General features: G+C 46.0%; 4 protein-coding genes across 4 annotated transcripts; 1 reads left to right on the plus strand and 3 right to left on the minus strand.

The window, feature by feature from the left end:
- Positions 1-1,331: 1,331 nt before the first annotated feature.
- Positions 1,332-2,521, plus strand: BHQ10_003499 (uncharacterized protein; the record flags this gene model as incomplete). Its single annotated transcript, XM_040875761.1, has 5 exons — positions 1,332-1,424; positions 1,493-1,719; positions 1,774-1,859; positions 1,914-1,999; positions 2,057-2,521. 5 exons carry the CDS (start codon positions 1,332-1,334, stop codon positions 2,519-2,521), a joined length of 957 nt encoding a protein of 318 aa, XP_040732003.1.
- A 686-nt stretch (positions 2,522-3,207) lies between these two features.
- On the minus strand, positions 3,208-11,078 carry BHQ10_003500 (uncharacterized protein; the record flags this gene model as incomplete). The annotated part of the gene is made up of 10 exons (XM_040875764.1): positions 3,208-3,703; positions 3,759-4,222; positions 4,281-6,752; positions 6,803-7,337; positions 7,389-8,042; positions 8,338-8,423; positions 9,080-9,157; positions 9,215-9,532; positions 10,330-10,887; positions 10,938-11,078. The coding sequence occupies 10 exons, from the start codon at positions 11,076-11,078 to the stop codon at positions 3,208-3,210; spliced, it is 5,802 nt and encodes a 1,933-aa protein (XP_040732004.1).
- A 3,373-nt stretch (positions 11,079-14,451) lies between these two features.
- BHQ10_003501 (uncharacterized protein) lies at positions 14,452-15,931 on the minus strand (the record flags this gene model as incomplete). Its single annotated transcript, XM_040875765.1, has 2 exons — positions 14,452-15,404; positions 15,466-15,931. The coding sequence occupies 2 exons, from the start codon at positions 15,929-15,931 to the stop codon at positions 14,452-14,454; spliced, it is 1,419 nt and encodes a 472-aa protein (XP_040732005.1).
- Positions 15,932-21,185: 5,254 nt separating this feature from the next.
- On the minus strand, positions 21,186-22,543 carry BHQ10_003502 (uncharacterized protein; the record flags this gene model as incomplete). Its single annotated transcript, XM_040875766.1, has 3 exons — positions 21,186-21,757; positions 21,807-21,921; positions 21,977-22,543. The coding sequence occupies 3 exons, from the start codon at positions 22,541-22,543 to the stop codon at positions 21,186-21,188; spliced, it is 1,254 nt and encodes a 417-aa protein (XP_040732006.1).
- Positions 22,544-23,075: the final 532 nt, after the last annotated feature.

Consider the following 23,075-nt stretch of genomic DNA (forward strand, 5'->3'; position numbering starts at 1 on the left):
AGTTCCACGACATGTTTTTATTGGTACGATTAATTGGGAAATTTCGGGCCATCAGCCTGACTCGACCGCACAAGTCAAACATCATAAGTCCTTAGCGTTGGTTTCACAACCTATACATGAATATGAACAAGTATCACTATGGTGGCATCGTTCCCAACGCAAGTAGGAATATTCCCAGGCTCCATTCAAGAAAGTACCTCATGATCACGCTATTACTAGATCTTGTCAATTCTAGTTCGTCAATATTTGAGTAAAGATCCAGTATGAGGTGATTCTGTTTGCCCTTCCGCAATACTCCTGCATATCATAGGGAAAATTCTCAATTATCCTAGATCATGTTACTTCATATCCGTTTTGCTCCCCAAATTGCAACATGTCGACAGTCGCATGCAACCTATATCCAAGCGCTGCAGATCTGTAGGGGAATATCGGGCCATCACCACATACAAACCATTTTCGTACCTCGCTATCCATGTGATCATCTATATGACACCATTCAGTCGGCCTCAGTCCCTCACTTGTGGACGGAGATGAGTTCTTCCACCAGTCCAGATATTCTTCGTGCTCATTGCATGTTGAGCCTTCAATTATATACCGAGATCGATGTGAAGGAATAACAAAAACCCTTGGGACCCGGTCTATAAATCATATGAACTGTTTACATCATGCTCCTCCAGTTGAAACACGAGCCAAGATAGGCCAAGACACGACTAAGCATTGCCAAGCTTACCCCAGAATTTGACGCGACATTGAGGCAGATCTTCATCTAAACTCGCGAAAGCTGTTGAGAAACATTTCCACAAATCATTTCGTCTCTCAATCGCATGTTGTTCCGTCGAAGCAACGATATTTGCAATATTGGCGATATTGCCTCGTATTGAGGTGTTTGGGTGGTGTTGAATCTTGACACAATCTTGCACAATTTTGTACATTCACTTCATCATTTTCGCTGCGCTAACACTCAAGACTTGAGAGACGATGCCTGTATTTGCCAAGGAAAGCCTTGCAATACAAAGACAATGTTTCAAGCAGAGGGATATCACGGTATGTGTCGACGATTTGTGGAATTATAGGAGCTGGAGAAATGACGTCCACCAATATGATCACCAAACTTTTGTTTTGAGGGCGAGAACACCTTGAACGCTCGTAAGTTATTTTGAGATGTTAAGCAAGATGTGGATATAACACCGACAAAGCGGTTATAAAAAATATATAAAGGGCCCATGGAGCCTTGGTGATACATTAATTCAGTCATTCATTCATCAGCAATCCACAGACATCAAGATTACAGACAGAGGAAAGTAACAAAGAAAACCAGAAAAATCTTCAATATGAAGGCTTTCATTACAGCTTTAACATTAGCCAGCAGCTATGCTTTGGCTGCACCAGCCGAACCACCTGTCAAGAGAGCTTCTGTCAGCGACGTATGTCTCACACACCAAAAATTGAACCTCATCGAAGTAATGGAAAACTGTAGCTAACAGTCAGATAGGCAGCTACAGGCTACGCAAGCCTAAACGGAGGCACAACCGGGGGTGCCGGTGGTACCACAACGACGGTCTCCAGCTACGCAGCACTCGCAACTGCTGTGACCGGCGATAATAAAAAGGTCATATTTGTGTCTGGCACGATTACTCAGACAGCCGATCAGATCAGACCTGGTAACAACACCAGCATCATCGGCAAGGATTCGAGTGCCAAGTTGGTCAATTTCGGAATGTGAGACTAACTCTCTATTCTTGTATTCGAGGAGTCTGGCTGATATCACGATAGTCTTGTCAAGAAAGCTTCAAACGTCGTAATTCGGAACTTGGGTATCTCCAAGGTTCTTGCTGCCAATGGGGATGCGATTGGTGTCCGTAAGTCAAACGCCGAACCTGCTATTTCAATGTCTTAAACTAATCGATAAACAGAATACTCCAACAACGTCTGGATCGACCACGTCGACGTTTCCTCCGACCGCGACCACGACAAGGACTACTACGATGGACTACTTGACGTAAGCTTTAAGCACTCGAAATCCATACTACTAAAACAATTAGCTAACGGAAAACAGCTTACTCACGCCGCAGACTTTATAACTGTTTCCAACAGCTATATCCACGACCACTGGAAAGCCTCCCTAATAGGGCACTCGGACAACAATGGCGCCGAAGATACCGGCCACCTGCGTGTAACCCAAAACAACAACTACTGGTACAACATCAACTCTCGCACGCCCTCCATCCGCTTCGGAACGGGTCACATCTACAACAGCTATTTCGATGAAGTGAACGATGGCATAAACACGCGTGATGGCGCACAGGTGCTTGTGCAGTCGAATGTGTTTGTGGGCTCAAGCAAGCCGCTGTATTCCACTGATGATGGGTATGCGGTTGCGACGGATAATGACTTTGGGGATGGAAGTAACGAAGCGGAGACGGGGACGCTGACCTCTGTGCCTTATAGTTATTCTTTGCTGGGATCGGGGAATGTGAAGGCTGCTGTCGTGGGGGCTGCTGGACAGACTTTATCTTTTTAAGAGCAGCTCAAACGAATAGCGAAGTGGGCTAGGGTGAATGCGCAGGAGGGCTATGGATCGCAGAGCATTCGATATAGTCGATTTGATGGAGGACATGGTTTATAGTCTCTCTTTAAATAACGTTGAACCGTGAATTTATTTGATCTATTTACCTTTGAAGTATTATAGAGTGCCATACGTCGACCGCAGTGAGGGAATACGGAAGTAAAGGCTTTAATAATAATAATACCGCTACAAGTCTACAACTAAATGTCTTGATGTTCGAATGACGATAATACCATGTCCTTAGCTCCCAATGGTGTCATCTAGTTCATATTTCATCTAAGTAGATGGTCAATTATGAGTGCCTCCAGTGTCCTCCTATCTATATACACCAACTATCAAGTAGAAAACTTGTTATATGATTACTTCGGCCGTTGAGTCTGTGTTCTGCGCAAGGTCTAAGGAGGTTGAGACATCCTTAACGGGATGGAATATATGTAATCTAGGTTAATTATCCTCTAGTAAATACACAAGAAAAATATGAATCAAGAATATAAACGCGTAGAGTGGAGATAACATCAATCCCGTCTCCCTCTGGCTGCAAATAAGAAAACACACATGAAGGTATATATGCATGAAAGATAAGATTAGAAAAAAAATATATAACGAAAGAAAGTAAGGTCATTTCCACAACAATGTGGAAATCATTTAACCTCCTTGTCAACCTCCTTCTGACTCTGCGTTTTGACCATCGCAACATCGTTGCTTCCTTCCCCTCCAGGCACTTCCTTAACTCTATTGCCCTTGGGCACCCTCGCCAACCAATACAACCCAATCGCCGCGATCACATTAAATCCACAATACGCAAACAAAATCCCAATATCTCTCCACCGATCCTTAAAATAAATACTCTCCGCCGCGAGGAAGTCATCCGTCGTGGCTAGGGAGCAAAACTGGCAGTTTGCGGTTGCGTCGGGATTTATAATTCGTCCACCAGCGTAGGATGTGTAGTTTGATAAGAACGACTGGCATGTCTCGCCGAGGGTGGGTGGGGATAATGTTAGGAGTTCAATGGAGGAGCATTTCACATCTGTTTGGGCCAGCCCAACGGATAAAACGGCGCTGACCATGTATGTGAAGGGTGATAGGCGGTACATGAAGATCCAGAAGCCGGGGAGGGCACCGGGAGTGACGAGGACACTGTTATAGTTAGCTTTTTGCGAATTCAAAGAGAATAGGTGGAAAGATGACATACCCGCAAAACACGAGACACAAGGAAAACATCAACTGCGAAATCTGCCCTGCTGTAGCCGCATCATTTATACCTGCAACAACCATCATCGTAAATGTGGAGGTGAATAGCATAAACAGCAAAATGATCAAGAACATCGTTCCGCCTCTCGAGATCACGCTATTCGTTGGCTCCGCATTCTGATATAACCCAATAGGATAATACCATACAAAGAACGCGGGGACAGCCATGAATAAGTTCCAGGGGATTTCGACCACGATTGAGGCGAGGATGAATGCTATCCATGAATAAGCCTTGCTAGGCCGTTCGCGTACCTCGTAAAGTGAACGCTGGAGTGCGAAATAGGGCATCATTTGTTGACTCAGATTAGGGAACAGAGTGAGGAACATGAAGATGGCGAAGGTTTGATTTTCAAGGCCTTGAATTGAGGTTCCGGCTCTCCAGAAAGAGAAACCAATGAATAGCGTCTAATCGTACGCTGGTTAGATTGCATCACAAGAAGACAAGACCAGGGTGAAAACTCACTGGAATGACACTCATCGTCATCTTAGCATAGATATACCCTGGCGTACGCCAAAACTGCTGGAAATTGCGATGAACAATGACCAAAAACTGATACCACATCGGCATAGCGAATTCCGCCCATCCCGTAGTATTTCCAGGGCGCTCTTTGGCTAATAATTCCGATTTCATGAACGCAAGTTCCTCGCGAACTGCAGCCCGTTCCGTGCTTGCCTTCCACACCTCAGCCCAATCCTTGTCCGCTTTTGACCCAGGTGCTGCACCGATAACTTCCAACATCCATTCAGCAGGATTCGCCGATGGTGGACACTTGGAAGAACCGTTTCTCTCAAAGTAGCTTATGAGATCGCCCATGTTGTCGCCCAAATCGCCGAAGTAGATTGTTCGGCCTCCTTTCGCGAGGAACAATAGACGGTCGAACTCTTGCATCAGAATAGCTGACGGTTGGTGAATGGTACACAAAATGGCTTGACCGTGATTCGCGAGTTTGCGCATCAATTGACAGATACTCCAGGCAGTCTGAGAGTCCAATCCGGATGTTGGCTCGTCAAAGAAAAGTAGCAAATCAGGCTTGGCAGCAATTTCAACACCAATAGTCAATCGCTTGCGTTGTTCGACGTTGAGGCCCTCGCCAAGGACACCAACGACGGCTTCTGCATATTCATCCATACCCAACATCTTAATGACTTCTTCAACGTATGCATACTTCTCTTCCTTGGACACTGAAGCTGGCTGACGAAGAAGAGCACTAAACCGCAGCGCTTCTCTAACGGTTGAAGTCTCAAGATGGAGATCCTGTTGTTGTACGTACCCAGTTTTCCTCTGGAATGAGGAATCACGTGGACGACCATCAACAAGCATCTGACCAGTTACAACACCAACAGTCACACGATTTGCTAGAACATCTAGTAAACTCGTCTTTCCAGCTCCGGTAACTCCCATAAGCGCCGTCAGCGTCCCCGGTTTCACCCAACCATCGACATGATCTAGGATTCTTCGAGGTTCACCCTTGATCTTGATATCGTAGCATACATCCTGCCAATGGAAAATGGAAGTTTGTCGAACAATAGCAGCAGCTTCGTCGTGACCATCTTTCTCGACGGCAGGCCTGCTATTCTGAGCTGGAGCTTCGGCGTCTTCGGTTGTGCCCTTCTCCTTTGCGAAAGCAGGGATCTTACCGCGCGGAAAGACTAGAATTTCACCTTTGGATGGTTTGGCAGTGACCAGCTCACTGGCGATAACGAGTAGTCCAAGGAGAAAGACAAAAAATGCAACTAATATACCAAAGTTGCGCCACAGATGGCTTCGAGAGTACTGATACGTAGCTGCTAGGTAATCATTTCCTTGAACAAAATCCTGTCCAGTGACCGCACCATTTGCCTGACAAATGAACGATTGACTTGGTAGATTCTTGTAAGTCGGACCTGCAGGGAGGAAGTTTGAGCAGTCCCACTCCCGGTCGGCGAACTCGTTTACCATCAGACTTTCAAATGCGTATGCAATCGGATTGATGTAGTTAATCCAGCGGAACCAGGGATGCATGCTACTGATGGGAATTGTGAAGCCAGTGTAGATCATGAGGCCCAGCATGAAGATACCTGCGGGTACCATAGCCTGCGCTTGGGTACGTGAAAGAGAACCAATCAAACGGAATAGGTTCGACATGGTTAGAGTTGTCGTGAAAGAGAAGAGGAAGAATGTGAAGAATGCTCCCGCCGTACGACGAAGACCTGTCATGAAGTACAAGATCAAGTTGAAGACAACAGCACTGACAATCTTGGCCGGTAAGTCGACCAACATGGAACTGAGACCTTCTGCGGATGGATGATAAAGCGCATATTTCTTGTGCTTTTCGACGATAGGTCGCTGGTCCCACAAAGTTTGAATTTCAAGGACACTTGCAAATGCGTTCATAAGGATAGCGAAGAACATCAGGGAAGATCGTTGGTAGAAACTATTTGTATCGTGCGGCAGGTTATAAAACATACTGGAAACAATCAATGACATGACAATGTTGCCGATGACAGCAGCTAGAGTATTGCTCATATCACCTTGTAACCGTTTTGTACCACGCCAGAAGCAGAGCTTGACTTGCATAGGGTATGTCAAGGTGTATGGTGAAGAGGCGCGGGTTCCTTTGGCTTTTTCTTTCTTGCGAGATTCCGTAAACTCTTTGTATTTCTCGCCACCTAGTGGGTGCGCGGCTTGGAAGGATTCCATTTCGGCAATGAGAGCCTGTCGTTCTGGACTTTCACGCCAACGAGCAGCAAACTCGTCTGGTGTGTTGGGCACTCGGCCTTCGAAACCAGGACGCACTTCACGTTCCGCAGGACTGGTGAGGGAAGTCAAGAAATCGGCGGTCGTCTGTCGTGGGGGGCAATGGAAGCCCATGTCAAAGAAGAAACGTTTGGCATCGTCAGCACGACCGAAATATATTTGGCGACCTTCGTAAAGCACAATAGCTTTGTCAAATATCTATCGTAATTAGTCTCCCTCAATTATTTCAAACTGCCATTAACGCTCACATCATAAATAGCTTGACCCGCTTGGTATATAGCCACGATACCGGTCGAGCCGGAATACTTCGTTGAAGTCCGCAGAGTACGGACAAACTCAAGAGCAGTTGCACTATCCAAACCTCGCGTACTATTATCCCAACATTGTAAAGGACTACCACATAAAGTCGTCTCGGCAATACTAACGCGCTTGCGCTCACCCCCGGAAACACCACGAATATACTCATTTCCAACTCGAGTGTTTTTTGTATGCGATAGGCCCAGGATTGCCATGACCACGTCGCGCATGTGAACAGCGTACTGTTCTCTGCTTACACCAGGAAGTCGATTGGCAGGAGCACGAGCTCTGGCAGCGAAAAGTAGGGTGTCTCCAGCTGTCATCTGGGGGAAGTGGATTTCCTGCTCGCCTTGGTAGATGACCTCTCCACGGAATCGGCTGTGCATTTCTTCATATGAAACTCCTTCGTACTGGATGTCGGTTCCTTCGTCGAGCCAAAGACCGTGTGTGTCTCCACATAGTGTACGCAGCAACGTCGAGCAGCCACTAAGTTTTGTCAGCAGGCTCAATGTAAAAAGAAAAGGGAGGTAGATATACCTTCCAGGCCGACCCAGAACAACCAACATCTCACCACTTTTCACCAACCCTTCAAAATTCCGCAAGATATCAATGCGTCTCTTTTTGCGCAACCCCAACCACCCCCTCATATGACCAAACGCTTTCAACCACGTATTAAACACATCGGCCTGATAATCCGCCGCAGTTCCAAATCCATATGCATTCAAATTTCGGAAGGTCACACCAGCCGTACGGCGAGGATATGTCTCGGGATCGCGAGATGTAATATGCAACAAATTCTTGACCCATTTTTTCTGATTAAAACTGTCCGAATTGGGGTCCAGCTCGGGATCGGTAGTGGTATCAAGGAACGAATTAGTAGGCTCTCCAGGCGGCAGGCTACTTCGGCGAGAGATTTGCGATATTTGACGTGCGAGATAGGTGATTTCGTCTCTTTCATGCTCTTTCATTTCGTTAAGGGAGCCTTGGTCTGTTGATTCACTTGATTCTCCTCCATGGTGTTGAACTTTTTCGTGGACCTCGGATTCGACACGGCGCGTCAGATCTTGAGCTGCGGCAATGGCGCCCGCACCACCGGGGGCTGGTGTCTGTGCCATTGACTGAGAGTCAACAGTGTCGATGAGCTGTATCTCAAAGCAGGCAGGTAGGTACCGAACGTGGCGGATTCCTTCTCTATACGCACAGCTCAGCCGACATGTGATCGCCTGGCCGGTCTTGCAACGAAAACAAGACCGAATCTACCAGGAGAAGACGTTTGATGATATATGAGAAAGAACAATACGAATACGATCCTCACAAAATAAAATTTTCCGAGACACAAACCACCATCTCGGAACGGGCGTATCCGAGAGCCAGATCTGTCGCCAATGCACAACAAGAAATGAAATAGAAGGTTAAACCCGTGGATAGAAGCTCGGGCATAATTCCATGGTGTGGGCTAGTGTCAGCCCATATGGCTATGACGAACAGGTTTAACCGCAGTTCGCGGCTGCTGGGGATGCGATTGGTAGGATGTGTCGTTGCCAGCTTGCCAACTGCTTCATAACGACTATGCTATGCCGTATAGAGTAGCGTGTCTCCAGCTGAATCCCCCATGGCGACTGCCTGCGACAGTAGTCGCTCGGTTGGAGATCGGAGAAGGAGAAGGAGCGACTGGAACAGAAATACCAAAGAGGAACATGTCCCGTACCGAGTACGATCGGCCAATTAGAGAGTGTTTTGTACGATAGCCGTTGATGAGCACCCTGATTAGGCCTAGCTCAAGCGAGATGTTACATTGTCGTGCTCAGATACGCCAATCAGAGGGTAAAGAGGCGTATTAAAGTACAACAATATTATCCAACCCGAGGCCCGTGCTGGTTTGTTTAGTCCGTATACAGTTAGTTTCGTATCTGATAGTCGCCGTCTGATGGGTCGGTAATTTGCATACGTTGAAAACTATACAGTTACTTTGTGCTCCATAGTTCTGGTCGCTTCGCCTGCAACAGTGTAACAGATACAGTATACCACTGTATTAAAAATACACCTCGTCATACCCAAACCGGTAAATGCATCGTCGCCATCTCACCAATCGCATTACGTTCTCTACGTCGTACAGTCGTATCGCTCGTAAGTATACGTACTTCTCAATCAAGTTAGGCCTAGGAAACCCCACAGTCACGTGGATTCAGGCTCGTTCATCTGATCCATCATTTGATTCATCCACTCACAGGCAACAGTATACGTTCGCGCTCCGCGGACGCCGAGGGAATATCTTTTGATTCATCAATTGCAGTGCATACGTATATCTACCAGTATGCAGTAGTGACGATGAACACATATCATTTCGAGATTGCTTCTTTTACCCCTGGCCCGGTTGGGATATCTTCCTTGCCGAACACCAGATCAAAGGCCATCCGGCGTTTTCTATTCGCGATTCCTACAGATATACCAGCAAAGTTTCGAAACCTCAACAGTAAACGACGCCTGCCCTTTGACACCGCGACTCTCTGTTCCGATGCAGTAGTCTGAATAACGCACGTCCCATTCGCGAAAGTCTGTACAGCAACCGTCGGGTTCTCGCCGGAATCTACCCGAGAAGTCGCATGCGGCGCTGTCAGGAGCTTGGTCGTCACCGTTGAGCTAGACAACCCATCAGAGTAAAGTTTTGATTCGTTCGTGTTCTGCTGACGTAGTAGTCCGAGTTGTAGAGAAATAATTACCAAGGAGTATTGCCTTCATACATTGCGTACGCTGCATAGGCAGTGGACTGATCATCTAGCGGAGCAATGTAGTCGGCACCAGCTAGAGCCATACCTGCAAAGTAGGCGCCATAATATAGATCTTGTGCAGCTACTTTCCAGTTCAATCTTGACTACTATCCTCGCACCGATTGATTAGGTTCACATAAGAACCATACGGTTGGTAGCTTGCTCAACCATTTATCGTGGCTGTTATGCATTGTTGCACATCCCTGTATAAAAAGCCCACGACAGCCGCGAGTCCGATTACGGAGATCTAGTCATGATAATTCTCGATTTTAATCGTTCATGGATGTAATAAGGCTCTGTGGGAAAAGGCTCTGTGGGAAAATTGTATTCAGTGAATATATATAACGGTCAAAGTGTCGCGACAGACTATAGATCGAGGGTCCTGGTAGAAAGCAAGTTATCTCCCCTAGGATGTCTTGCCTGATGCTAACGACTGTTTAGCTAAAAGGAGCAGAAAAGTAACAGATTCCAAACAGGCCATTCTTGGAGTAGGAAACAACGAAAATATTCTTCGCCATGCTTATATGAGATGTGAGTAGCATCAACTTTAAAATGTTGGGATGTAACCATAACAGGAATTCGTCAACAATAGGGCAAGAGTGTGTATTCATCTATTACAAGAAAGCTAAAGGACCTCTTCTACCCCGTACACGATTCCATTCCATCACCAACGCGCCTATGATAGATGCTGCAGCCAATCCCACACTCACATTAAACGCCTGATCAATAGCATGAGTATAACACCCCAGTACCGTCCGAAGATTCTCTCCTGACAGCACATTTCTGATATCTGTAGCTCCAGTATGAAGCATTGACGGGACACTACCACCATTTATTCCCGCTGCTAGGATGCAATTGACGAGTTTGTTCTCCAAAACGCTCTGCGACATGCCAACAGCAACGGCAGCTCCAAGTATTTGCGCGAATATCATCAACGCGGCACAACTAGCGATATCGCGAGACCTATAGAATGATGACTGTATAGCAAAAAGGGTTTGATGCATACCGCTGCCTGCGCCTATGCCGAAGATGATCTGGTATCCGATCCATGCTGACGTTGCCGTTGTGGCTTKTAGAGTCGTGAGTAGGCCACTGCCAATTGACATCGTGACGGATGCGAAGATGAGGAATGGGGTGTAGTACTCGATTATATTCACCAGAATACCGCTGGCAAGCGATGTAGCCGCAATGCTAAGTACGAGGGGAAGCAGCATAGCGCCTGACTTCGAAGGCGAAGCATTCTTGGTGACTTGAAACCATAGCGGTAGCTATCAAATTAGTATAAGTATACCTATGAATAGTGCATGGGAGGGCATACATAATACAGAATAACAGCAATACTGCCACCCGAGAAGAACGAGAAGATCGTCCCTCCATATACGTTGCGATTCATGAATATACGCAGTGGGATACTCGCAGACCCACCCTTGTACTTTTGCACAAGAATAAATCCTATCATCGTCACGACGAACATGGCAAACAAGACAATGATGCTGGCTGAGCTCCAGGGGTCCTTGATCCCTCCCCACTGTATGGCGAGTAATAGGCAAAGAATACATGGGAGAAAAAGCAAGGTGCCTTCCAAGTCCAAGAATGGGAGTTTTTCTTTGAATGTGGTCTCCGCCTTCGTAATCTGTGGAGCGTTCCAGCTCGAAATAAGCAATAAGATGCATGACGAAAGTGTAAATGGCAGATTAATAAAGAAGCACAAGCGCCATGATGCATATTGTGTTAATACGCCGCCGAGTCTTACCACCGTGTTAGTACCTTCATAACATCAAAGGTGAAGAGCACTTACACCGGCCCAACCACTAACACAGCGCCAGAAAATACACCAAAATAACCCGACACTTGACCCTCCCGCACACACTGTCGCAACATCAGTACACCCCCGCTCAGAGCCCCCGAAGCACCCAAACCAGCCAACGCACGGCCAAAAATAAGCGTCCCTGAGGCCTCCGCAACACCTGAAATGAGTGATCCCAACTGAAAGATCAGGAGAGCCGATATATAAATCCATTTTGTGGTGTAGAAGCGGTATAGTTTGCTATAGAAGAGGTGTGCCGAACAGGCGGTTAGCAGATAGGAAGTGCTATACCAGCCTATGTCCTCGATTGTATTGAATTGGGATGTTATTGTCGGGATTGCGGTTGAGATCATTACTCTGTCCTGTTACATGTCAGGCTTTGTTGCTTATGGAAAGTTGATATACATACCAGAGCCATACAGAATGTCGCCAGTACGACGGCAATTACGATCAAGATTATGTCCTTCTTTGGCGGATATTCTTGTGTTCTTAAACTGGCATAGGGGCTGCTTGAATTGATTGAGTATTGGCCTAACTGTGATGTGCTGCTGATGACAATACTGGGCGGCATCTTGAAAGGACTGACGAGGCTCGTCGGCGTTCTGAACGAAGGACTAACTGCACTCCAGCGTTCGGGTCTGATAGGCGGTACAGACGGTCTTGCAAATCGTGGATTGGGCTTGGGTAAGCCAGTATTACTCTCTCCGACTAGCCAGTTGTGTGTCCGAGGAGATGGAAGTGGTGTTTGTGTTCTTGTTATTTGAAGTGGATATACCGGTTGAAGATTCTTAAACTCGGTATTGATATCTCCTTTTCCATTATCAGGGACGTCGTATGGAGATTGATCGGACATTGAACTGATACCACTCCTGTAAGGATCACTCAAGCCCTGAAAAATCAATTTGCTCTCGGTGCCATGTCGAGTTGTATACCTACCACTAGGGACCGAAAGATGAGCCAATGCTGGCCGTGCAATACCCTGGACGTCATCATCTATATGATATTCCTGTTCTTTTGTATCTTCATATTCATGAATAGAATCTCCATCCGTGTTTCTCGAATAGCATGACGATTTTCTCCGCAATCTGAGGTCTGAGCTGGAATTGTCTCTCAATGAAGGTCCGTACTGGTCGATGGGTGATTCATCGTCGACGACGTGTAGAGGCTGCCCTGGGACTGTGAGGTGTATTTGTGTGGTGCTCGGTACATAGACGGTTCTCTCATGATTCAAGGTGCTGGGTTCTCGTAGCTCAGTATCCATCATGGCACGCTCGTAGACAAGTTTTTTAGTAATGCTGAAACAATACATAGGATCCTACGAAAATATAACTAGATAAGACTCACGCCTCTCACATTTCTAATGTTAGCTCAGATATGATGAAAATCGCTCAGGCGTTTCCCATCAGTTTAGTTCGTATTTTGAAATAGCCACCGACCTAATCTAACAATTGGTCCATATGCTAAATCTGACTACGAACCTAGAATACATCCGCTTGGGTCCAAAGATTTATGCATATCTTGCATGAAACTACACGATAACAGCCATGATGACAACCGATCCCTGAATGGCGGGGCTAAATGAAGCTGTCATGTCAAGATATAAAAATACACCTATATATCAAACCCCGCCGCGCCCTAGTATCCGGATGTTTCACGCGCGGATAAGAGCCGGAAGTCCATGTTTCATCGATCACAGACCCAGATCGCAAATCTTGAAACGCGTTACTCGTCAAGCTCTTGGTTCTATAGGTTCGGGGGTCATGACAGATGACATTTCGAGCGTCATCGGGTCAGTGGCAGGTCAGCGCTGACGAACGTGGGGGCTGCATGGCATGACAGGCTGAGGAAAAATCACGCTTACGTAAAAGTCGTGAGGGCGAAAATTTCTAAGTTCAATTTTTAATAACGTCCTGTTCATGCTTCAATCGTTACACTAAGTCTCTCTGTGTGTATAGGTCGCGTTGTAAGGTATATTCGGGGATGATTCGTTAGCTGTATTCATATGGCAACTAAAGCTCGAACTTTACGTATGTGTTTGAAGATCGCATTTAGTTATTTTTATCAATGACATTTTCCCTACTCGGGCTGCTTGCAAAGAAATATACAATACCTCGTCGACAGCGCTCGTTTCCGTCCACTTTACCCAGATAAAATACAGCATAGACGGACAAACATAAAAATGCAGCCCAACACGCACCTCACTCAGAATCTCTAGATCGCCAAAGCTACCTTTGAGTAAGTCTAATGTTTCTTACCCCCAATCCTTCTACATTGATCAACAACTGGCTGGTTCTAAAATTTCTTGATTATCTGTCAAAATTGCTGCAGCATGAAGTAGCCCTTTTGTCAATGACTAAAACATTATATTGTGACATTTTGCTGCGCATCAGGTGGTTAAAGTATTCTTAATTTATGCTCCATAGCTTCATACTCCCGATATTTAGTACTGTCCTGTTCTCACCTGCACGTTCGCCTGCATAGAGCGTACTCAGGAAGGATGCAGGGGTACATGACGAGGTCATAGCTGGCAACCACAACACCGACGGTGAAGATATCAGTGTTGTCCAATACCGATGTGATACTATGATCGCCAAACGGGAATCCAATGTGCAGGCAGAGGAGGTGATGCTGTTTCAAGACAAAATTTGCAATGGTTAGTTACATGGCGATCACGAATTTTATCAATCTACAACTTCCGAGATGTCCATGCACAATATCATCAGAGATAAAAAAGGTAAGATATTGTAAATTACGGGTATACTTTGACTCGCCAATGTTCTTAGACACAAACAAAAAGCAAACCCGAAAAGATCTATACATTAGCAATATGCCAAACTAATACACAATAGACAAACAAGGCGCATCAAAGCACAAAAAGCGTAAAATCATAAACCAGCCTGATCCTACATCTGTATCAATCACACATTCATCAAGTCATTAAATCGGGGTATCCATATCCAAGTAAACCACCATCTACCGTATATCAAAACAAGTAACAACAGCAACTGGCCGACGACAATCAAGTTTAGCGACGCTTGTGAATCAAATCGGCCAGTACAAGCTCACTCGRGGACGAGCCGCTTTGACACAAGATCTTCTCTTCAAAAGCCCAACGCTCTAGTTCCGGATCTCTCGCCTCCTCAAAGTGCGGATTTTGCTCGTAATGCTGACTCATATGCTCCATGCGCTTCGACCAGTCTGTAAACACGATATGGTGGCATTCAGCGCAACTCGTTTTTGCAGGAGGGGCTCGTAATGGTTTCAGGCATCGACGCGCATGCTCGTCAAGTGTAGCTTCAAATTCCGCCTTCTCTGCGGCTGTTGGGCTAGTCTTTCGCCCGGTCCAGGGGGCATGCATCCGCCGAAGGTGCTGAGTAAATAGATCTTTGCGATTGAAATCATTCGGGCCTCTGGAGGTGGCCTCGCAGCCCTTGAGATCACAGCGGTAGTTTTCGAGTTTGAGGTGTTGGGAGGCAAAATGACGCTTCCATTCGTTTTTGGTGCGGAATGTGCTTTCGCAGCCGTATTGCTTGAAACTGCAGCTGTATATCTTTTCGCGGTCGCGGTCGGCGGCGGCGGAAGAGGACGATGTGGTGGTCTCTTTGACTGAGCGGACCTTTGTGTTTCTGGTGGTGGTCTGGCTGGATTTGCGTGATGCAGTTGGTCGTTTGCGTATGGGTGATTTGGGAACTGATGTTGCCGTCGAAGTTGCAACAGTAGCGCACTTCCGGCTGCCACTATCCCGGACGCCTTTCTTCATTTTGGGTGTTATGCTTTTTGGGGCTCTGTGGTTAGTCAGAACTGGTTTCGATTCCTCTCGATCAATGCACATTGCATCAAGCTCGCCGTCGGCGTCAACGTCGTCATTTATTGCAAGGTCGTTGAGAGTTTCGTCTTTTATTTGGTCGACGCTCGCACAAGGGTATATCTGTGACACCTTCTGCTCCACGGGGGTGACTGGCTCCAGATACTTGGCTTCTACAGTTGCAGCAGTACCATTAGTGCCTCGGCTTCTAACATCCAACTTTATAAAACTTACCATGGAGAACTTCATGTGGGATAATAGACCCATAGCCTGTGGCGTCACCACCTCCCCATCGCGGGAAACCCGGACTGGTATCCATGGAAAACGCAAATGGTACATAGACCGGACTTGGGGAACGGTCATCGGTCCCGGATAAAGAGGCTACTCCATGAGACAGCGGCGACGGGTATTCGAATGCGCCAGTGTAATAACTCCCAATGTGGGCAGATGAGGTATCGTCCTTTCCAAAACCTCGGGAGAGTGAATGATGGTAGGCATCATGAAATTCCTGTGCGTCCTGGTATGAAGATGAACAAGATGAAAAAGATCCTCTGGCAAATTTCTCAAGGGGGATGAGTTCCTGTTCCAAACAGACGAGCCTTCGATCCAAGTTGCCAAAGGGATGATGAAAGTGTTGCTGCCGTTCTAGCTCCAAGGGTGGGGAACCCAGATGGATGGCATCCGAAGGTGATAGCATCATTCTACTATCGATATCATTTCCTGGAAAAGGTGGAGAGGACGGGTCCCAAGTCATGGCAACGTATGTAAATATTACTCAGGTAGAGTGGGTTCGTATAAGCAAAAATAAAAATAAAAATAGACAATTGAACAAATGGATTCAGCTTGAAAGAGGATATGAATAATAAAATTCTTTTTTCGTCATCCACATTCAGCTGGTGCGAGTGACCAGCTGAGTTTATATAAGTACGTATGATCTAAACCTCCATGATCTAGCTCGCGCTTCATAAAATCAGACATGCGTCTAAATATTTGATGCTAAGTCAATCTGTACCGCCCAAGAACAAGCTTGACAAATTACGTCGAAGCTTGTTCTCCTGCATATAGTTAGCCCCCCTCGCGTAAGTTGTTAGTTTCTCAATTGTCCATCAGACTCCTGAATGGAAGAGATATCCTGGTTGCTTGTCAACGAATCCAGGACCAACCATTTGAGCCGCATACATTTTTACACTGCTAGTTACCGGTTATCAGTTCGGCCTCTCGTAGAGTCCGACATGACCCTAGCAAGACGCTAGTCTAGCATGGGCTGCGGCGCTCGTTCAATCGGCCATTCGATTGGCGATCTTTGGGTCTTAGCCCGTGCCTGCATCTGATTTCGCCTAATCAGTGGCAGAGAAACTGGTAAGTGGAGAGAAAGCTGGTCCTAAGTGAATTCAACTAGAGATGGCGTTTCCGAATTGCGGTTGTCATACAGACACGAATCATCCCCCCTTAATGCACAGTCCTTCGCACGCACTAGAAGACGCCTGCAGTAATTCTACTTCATACAGCCGGCCTCAAGCCACAAATAATTCGGAAACATTTTTGGAAAATGAACGTGAATGATCAGCAGGAAATCAACCTGATCCATAACAACAAATTCTAAGAGCGCACACGGAAACGGCCAACGTGGTTTTTCTTATTTTTGCTTTTTACTAGCAAGTTCGAGCGAGCAAAAAAAGCCTTGCTTGGAGTTGGACCCCTGTCTGAGCTGGCAAGGGCAAATCATTCGGACGGGTTGCCATCTCACCTTTACCCGGGTTCGTCAAGGGTCTTGTCATAGTCGATCTGGATTTTTTTTTGTGCTAAAATATTAGCGCCAATGTCAATCATAATACTGGCGGATTTAAGGATCAATTTGTAGGTTAGTTTACAAGGTAATTGGCTACGTAGTCGGAACTCTGCCTTGACCGGCGCTTGTAGTTGGCAAGTTATGTGTGTGGCTCTGACAGTGTGAAGACTAAATACGCATGTATCTAGCTGCCGGATAGTTACGTAGAAGACGGGGACGGTCTGTGCCACACTCAGTATCTCAATCTCAGTCTCAGTTGGTTGTGAGTCTAGACATACTTGAGACGTAGGTGCATGTTATTGCCAGCACGCTATCACTAATGCAGTGAGTGTTCACGATTGCCTTGTGTTCCCGATGATAGTTTTATATCCCGGCGCGTCTTGCGACATCTAATGATGCTAGGGTGAATTCCAGTTATTTCGAAACCGGTCTTTGAGTGGACGACGTGTACGAAACTAAGATGGGTCACTAAGGAGATAAGAAGCCACTACCATGTGCAAGTCAATGTGTAGTCAAGTGAACGTCAATTGGCTAAATGTGCCACTGCCAGAATGTCAAAGTCAAATGCCAATTTTCTGTGGAGCGCGACAAGCRGGSGAGCCAGTACGTAAGCGTCAGACTAACACGCCTAAATCGTTCCCCGGGCTTGGTTGCGGGGCCCATCGAGATCACCACGAGATAACTTGCCCCGTCTCTCGAGAAGTTGAGAAAAAAAGGAACTACGTAGGGATGTTTTCAGCTCGTGGTCCATGCATCGGTCGTAAGTTCTACTAATTGATCAAAAAGTCAGTAAGTGCTTGGTACGCGACAGTACCCGTCCCCGGAATCTGTCTCAAATAGCATAGCACACACATTTTCATACTATTTTCCAGGGCATGCGACGCGCCATCGCCGCTGCTGTGCCACATTAAAGTGCTAGCGCGAGGTCATATCTCGATCACCTGAGTAGACTCAGCATCCAGCCCCAATTATGTTCTCTAGAACACCCCTGCAAGTTGTGACTTGCYTAGCCACTAATTGAAGCACCCTCCCCGCGGCTTTCCGGGTTGGGCCGTTGCTTCTTTTAGCTGTACGTAGTGAGCAGCCTACATTTGAATGTTCCACTAGAAGTAGCGATCAAAAGTTTACTTTATCTTCCTTTCTTTTTGCTTTTCCATTTTCGTCATTTTGTCGATGCGCTCATCAGTTCTAAATTGTCATTCGGCGATGTTATGGGTGCTTTTTCCGGAAATAACAGTCGATGTTAACAGTCGTGGAGTTGAGCAATCATCAACAAGTACCGAAACGTGACACAACCCCCTGCATAGTGTGTGTTGTTAAATGTTAAAACTTTGCTTTTTTGATCCGCTTCCTGATTGAAGTGTACCTCCTTTCCGAGTCAGGTACGGGGTACTTAGTTCAAATATCGATGAATTTGCTGAAAGTGTACCGGTAGCGGAGATACTGGTAAGCTTGTGCATGCCTGTCGCCCACGTTCTAGATTACGTGATTGCCTTAATTTTGCTCTTGAACAGTTGAACGGGGTCGCCAAGGTGTCAAATTGGGTCAGGGACAACTTCAGCTGATTGAAGAATAAGCCAATAATGTCAGATCTACCAGGATCCCAGACAATCCTCTGATAAACCTACCGCTCTTTTGACATGGGCCTTGAAGTTATGAGGCTTAGACGCTCGATCCGGATTTGCTCGGCTGCTTGGGTTGCGCTATCACGAAGACGTATGTTCGCCCGATGCGTTCGTCAATCGTGCATTGGATGAAACGATAACTAAAGACCATAGGTCCCGGAGCTGACGACGCTGGCGCGATTTAGTCAAGGTTCCATACATTACAAAAACGGGGTACTCTAACTGTCAGTCGGTCGACATAACCATATTGGGTACCCGCCCTTGAGTCATTTTATTCAAGCGTTATCAGGCGCGCACTAAAAAAATCTAGATCAATTGATCTAACAATTAGAATGATAGCGGTTCCATATTTGGGGCGGTACGGGGGCTCATCTATTGGCCGCACATCGTAGATCTTTCACCCGGGTATCAATAATGCAGATGAGCTCCGCGAGGCGTAACGCCAGTTTTGCCCTGGGTTACCCAAGATTCACCTGTGACCTTGGCAATCAGGATTGCAGAATAACAGCTATTATTCCATAATCTAGTGGTTCCCATAATAGTAAGTTTGTAGTATAGTAGGTTTTTGGTGGCTTAGTGAGTGTTAGATGCATCGGTATGGTTGGATGTTGGATTCCATACACCCGTCTCTAAAAGCTGAATCATGCCAGCTGTAGATAGCCGGGGAGTTAAGTTGGTGTTTGACTGTTTTCTTCTTTCGGCGCACGCTTGAGCTCTATCGTGACGCAAGTGAGACAATATGCAATACACCTGTTGAGTGGCCGATGTCTCCACTCTTTAATAAATCGTTGCCCATTCTGTCGGCTCGTCGCAGTATGCATATGATCTCGCAATCTGACAGGGAGGCACTGAAATTCTTGTAAATACTGATGGAAATCCACAATGGAGTAGAGTTCTTCTTCTGATCTTTAACTGGTGCTCCCCGTCACATTTCCAATCTTTGGCAAAAGTATCTGCCGACCCATGAGGCATGTAAGCCTGTAAGTCCACGCCTGGATCGACGCGTGTTAGCTCTTGGAACTAGTATATATTTTGAATCCATTCGTTCAATTGATGATGGTGGTTTGGCTATATAATTTAGCTTACAGCATGGTCTTATGGTCAGGGTATAACCGCTCTACCTCAAATACTTCTAGCATATTGTATATGAGAAGAAATGAAGGCAGAAACGGCACCCATACATCAGGTTAAATAGTGACTACAACGGTACCTGTGTGTCTTCCAGCTTTTGGTGGGTAGTTCGTAAAAGGAGTAGCTCAACATAATACCAATCAATCATTTCATCGTGGTTTCCGCAGCCACAAAAGAGAACACAATAAAGGGTAAGTCCACAAGATGAATATATGTCTCTGCAATCAAAATGTTCATCGATACTCAATTCTCTGCCAAAAAGCTCGTATAGTGATATTTGAAGCGAAATTCCTCATCCGAGATTCGTCCCAAGTGACACAATCAATATAACCATATAAATGAATGAAATCCAAGTAAACCGAGCCACCAATAGATAACATTGCTGTTTGAGGGTGAGAAGAAACTGTATTTATCGGCAATTACGGCGCAAGAGCGCAAACATGCCGACTGTAGATGTATACGCCTGGAACAGAGAAGTGCTCCAATTAAACAGTACACCTCGCGGTTTCATCTAATCTAGGGTAGGATAGCTCAGTGACGAATTCAAGTGATTGAATAGTGCTGTAGGTAAAGCTAATCAAGGACTGCCATATCTGCTCGTCATTTTGGGTCGCTTATCAACTAGATGTGTGAGAGTTAGATGAGGTTCCAGATCTAAATAACGTATATACCTAATCGAATTGAGGCCTCCAATTTGTCGGCATGCTCTCTGTCATGATTTTTCTGAAATCTACACTGGAGAAATTGAGGTCTCTGCGGTATTGTGGCCGCCCGGTGAGCTTCGTGTTGTCGTCAATATTCTGCGCATTCAGTTCAGAGTTCTCTCAGTGCTGTGGAACACACAGTGGCATATATGATTACAATATTGAGAGTAACAGAATCGTAATCCAAATATTCTTCTGCGGATATCAATATTGAGATGATCATGGACGCTACTGCACCAGTAAAGCCTAGAAAGTGGTTCTTTTCTTGTCACAGGCTCAAATTCCTCTGTGCACCATGACAGGTTGAATGAACACAAGCAGTAGCTACGACTATGGATGATAATGAGCAGACCAAAGGTCAGGCTACTTAGGAAGTTCAACACGCCCTAGGAGCTGAGGAGAAGCAGAAACGGGAGCAGTATGTTACGCTAGATTGAAAGGCAGATATTCCAACAGCATAGATGTATTCTAGCTAGTAATTCTATTTTAAATCGTCTCTTTCAATTCAAATACTTATTGCACAGCCATGTCACCACCACATTCTAGACGTCCCTCAAGTTATACCGCCTAACATTTGAATTCGTATAATCTAGTCAATTTGGTGAAGTAGTTTTACCTGAGATAAGCCGATGAACTATAAGAAGCTTCCTGTATCGTATGTCCTGTATCGATCATAGAGAACATAAGACCAACCAATCCTGCTCATCACCATCCCTCGGTCTCCGATTCACCAATGATACCCTTAAGACGCCGTCTCATCTTCTGAATCGCATCCATGACCCAGTTTAAGTTCGACCGCCCCATTTCTGTCATCTCCTCGCTCCGTTGTCTCTGATGCAAAAGCTCAGCCTGCTGAAATTGTCGTACAGTCTCATAAAAGCTGTTCACCATGATGTTAAGCTTTTTCGCCGCAGTCGTAATCAAAAGCTTTTTGTGCTGTTGTTCTTCCTCTTCCGAGAGCTGGAAGTTTCCAATTTTGATCTTTGTGGTTTTGAGGAGTGTTGAGCTGTTTTTCTCTAAGTGGCAGAACAGACATACTAGGCGTTGGAGAAGCATGGTGGTGATGATGAAGCTGTGTGAGCCTTTGAGGCACGAACTACATGATAGGAGCTGGACCATCTGCTCGCTGATGTGCCGGGTTGTCTCTAAAGCAGTATCAAGTCTGCTCTGCTCATCGAGCATCGGACCGCAGAGATGAGAGATGCAGAGTAGTTGGGTTTTGAAGCAGGAGCAGGGTGTGGAGGAGAAATTCTTCTCGGCAAGAAGAGGGGAGCCGACTTGGGAATATTAGCGAAGAACATCAGACAGGCTTCAAGGGATATTTACATCTAAAGTTAGGAGAGGGTTCTCCGAGGCCTTGACCGCTAAAAGAAAGCCTAGACGCGGATAGTGGCCTTGAGAAAGGAGGATCCATAAGGATACCCGAGCCATTTGAATTCGCCTAGATTTCATATCAGGATGGTGAAAATACACAAATAGAAGGAGGAAAGACTTACACTGCTGAAAAAACTGCCGAAATCTAGACTATCAAAAGCACCAGGAAACAGATCACCCAGTGAGGAATCAGATCCCAGGTCTGCATTACTGCTTGAGGAATCCATGGAATTTATAAGAGTGAAGTCATCCAAAATCATTGACTGGTCAATTGATGTCGTCGCATTCTTATCCAATGCGGCTTTCTGAGTGTTTTTCTCGTAGTCGGCGGTATTCTTCTGGCTACTATCAACCGTTGAAGGTGGAGACAGGATATTGGTGTTTCCATTATTGGTATTGGTATTGTTCTGTCGCTTCTTATTATGTATAGCTTTGGTGCGGCCACTTCGCTTTGAGACGCTGTAGTGGCAGTATCCATCATTATTCATACACCGTCTGCACGGATTTCCTCCGGGACACTTTACTCTTGCCTGGCGACATTCATCGCAGGCTAAGCAAAGCTTGTTGCTTGTGCCTGGCGGAGACCCTCCCTTGGGCGAACTCTGATTGCTAGTCTCCCCACTCGGCGCTCGACTGTATGGTTTCCAGTTGGACACGAATTGAGCGGGTACGTCGGCGGACGATACCATGATTGCTAGGCGAGGATCTCGAGTTTTTGTTGAAGAATAGAGAGTATAAATCAAGTAGAAGTTATTCTGAAGTAGTAACGAACCCGAAGAATGTTAGTTGTTTTCTGTTGACGGGTGGCGAATGGGGAGAACCCACGGTTAGACCCAAAACCCAACACTATCAATATTTAGACGAGCCGAGAAGATCAACCTTCTACTCGTATTTCTGGCGATCGAAACTTCCAGTAGCTATTATTCTCAAAAGTTACGAAATTGATGTCAGTATTCAAGTCGAAGCAGAGACGACTCGCGGGGTCATATGGAGATTAGAAATCTGAACTCCGATGAAGTTCATTCTTTAGAAGCTCGTTTGATTTTTAGCGCGATTTGACTGCTGGAACTAGGAAGTTTCCGGCTTAGTCCTTGGACTTAGTCACCATAACCATATAACGATTCAGCCCCAGTCGGCATGCAATGTCACGCAAATCTACTCCGTATTTCCCAACAGCTTTGACCATATAGCCCTTGATTGGATCATACGTGGAACCAAAAT

Source organism: Talaromyces amestolkiae, assembly GCF_001896365.1.
Source record: "Talaromyces amestolkiae strain CIB chromosome Unknown scaffold5.1, whole genome shotgun sequence".
Taxonomy (NCBI): domain Eukaryota; kingdom Fungi; phylum Ascomycota; class Eurotiomycetes; order Eurotiales; family Trichocomaceae; genus Talaromyces; species Talaromyces amestolkiae.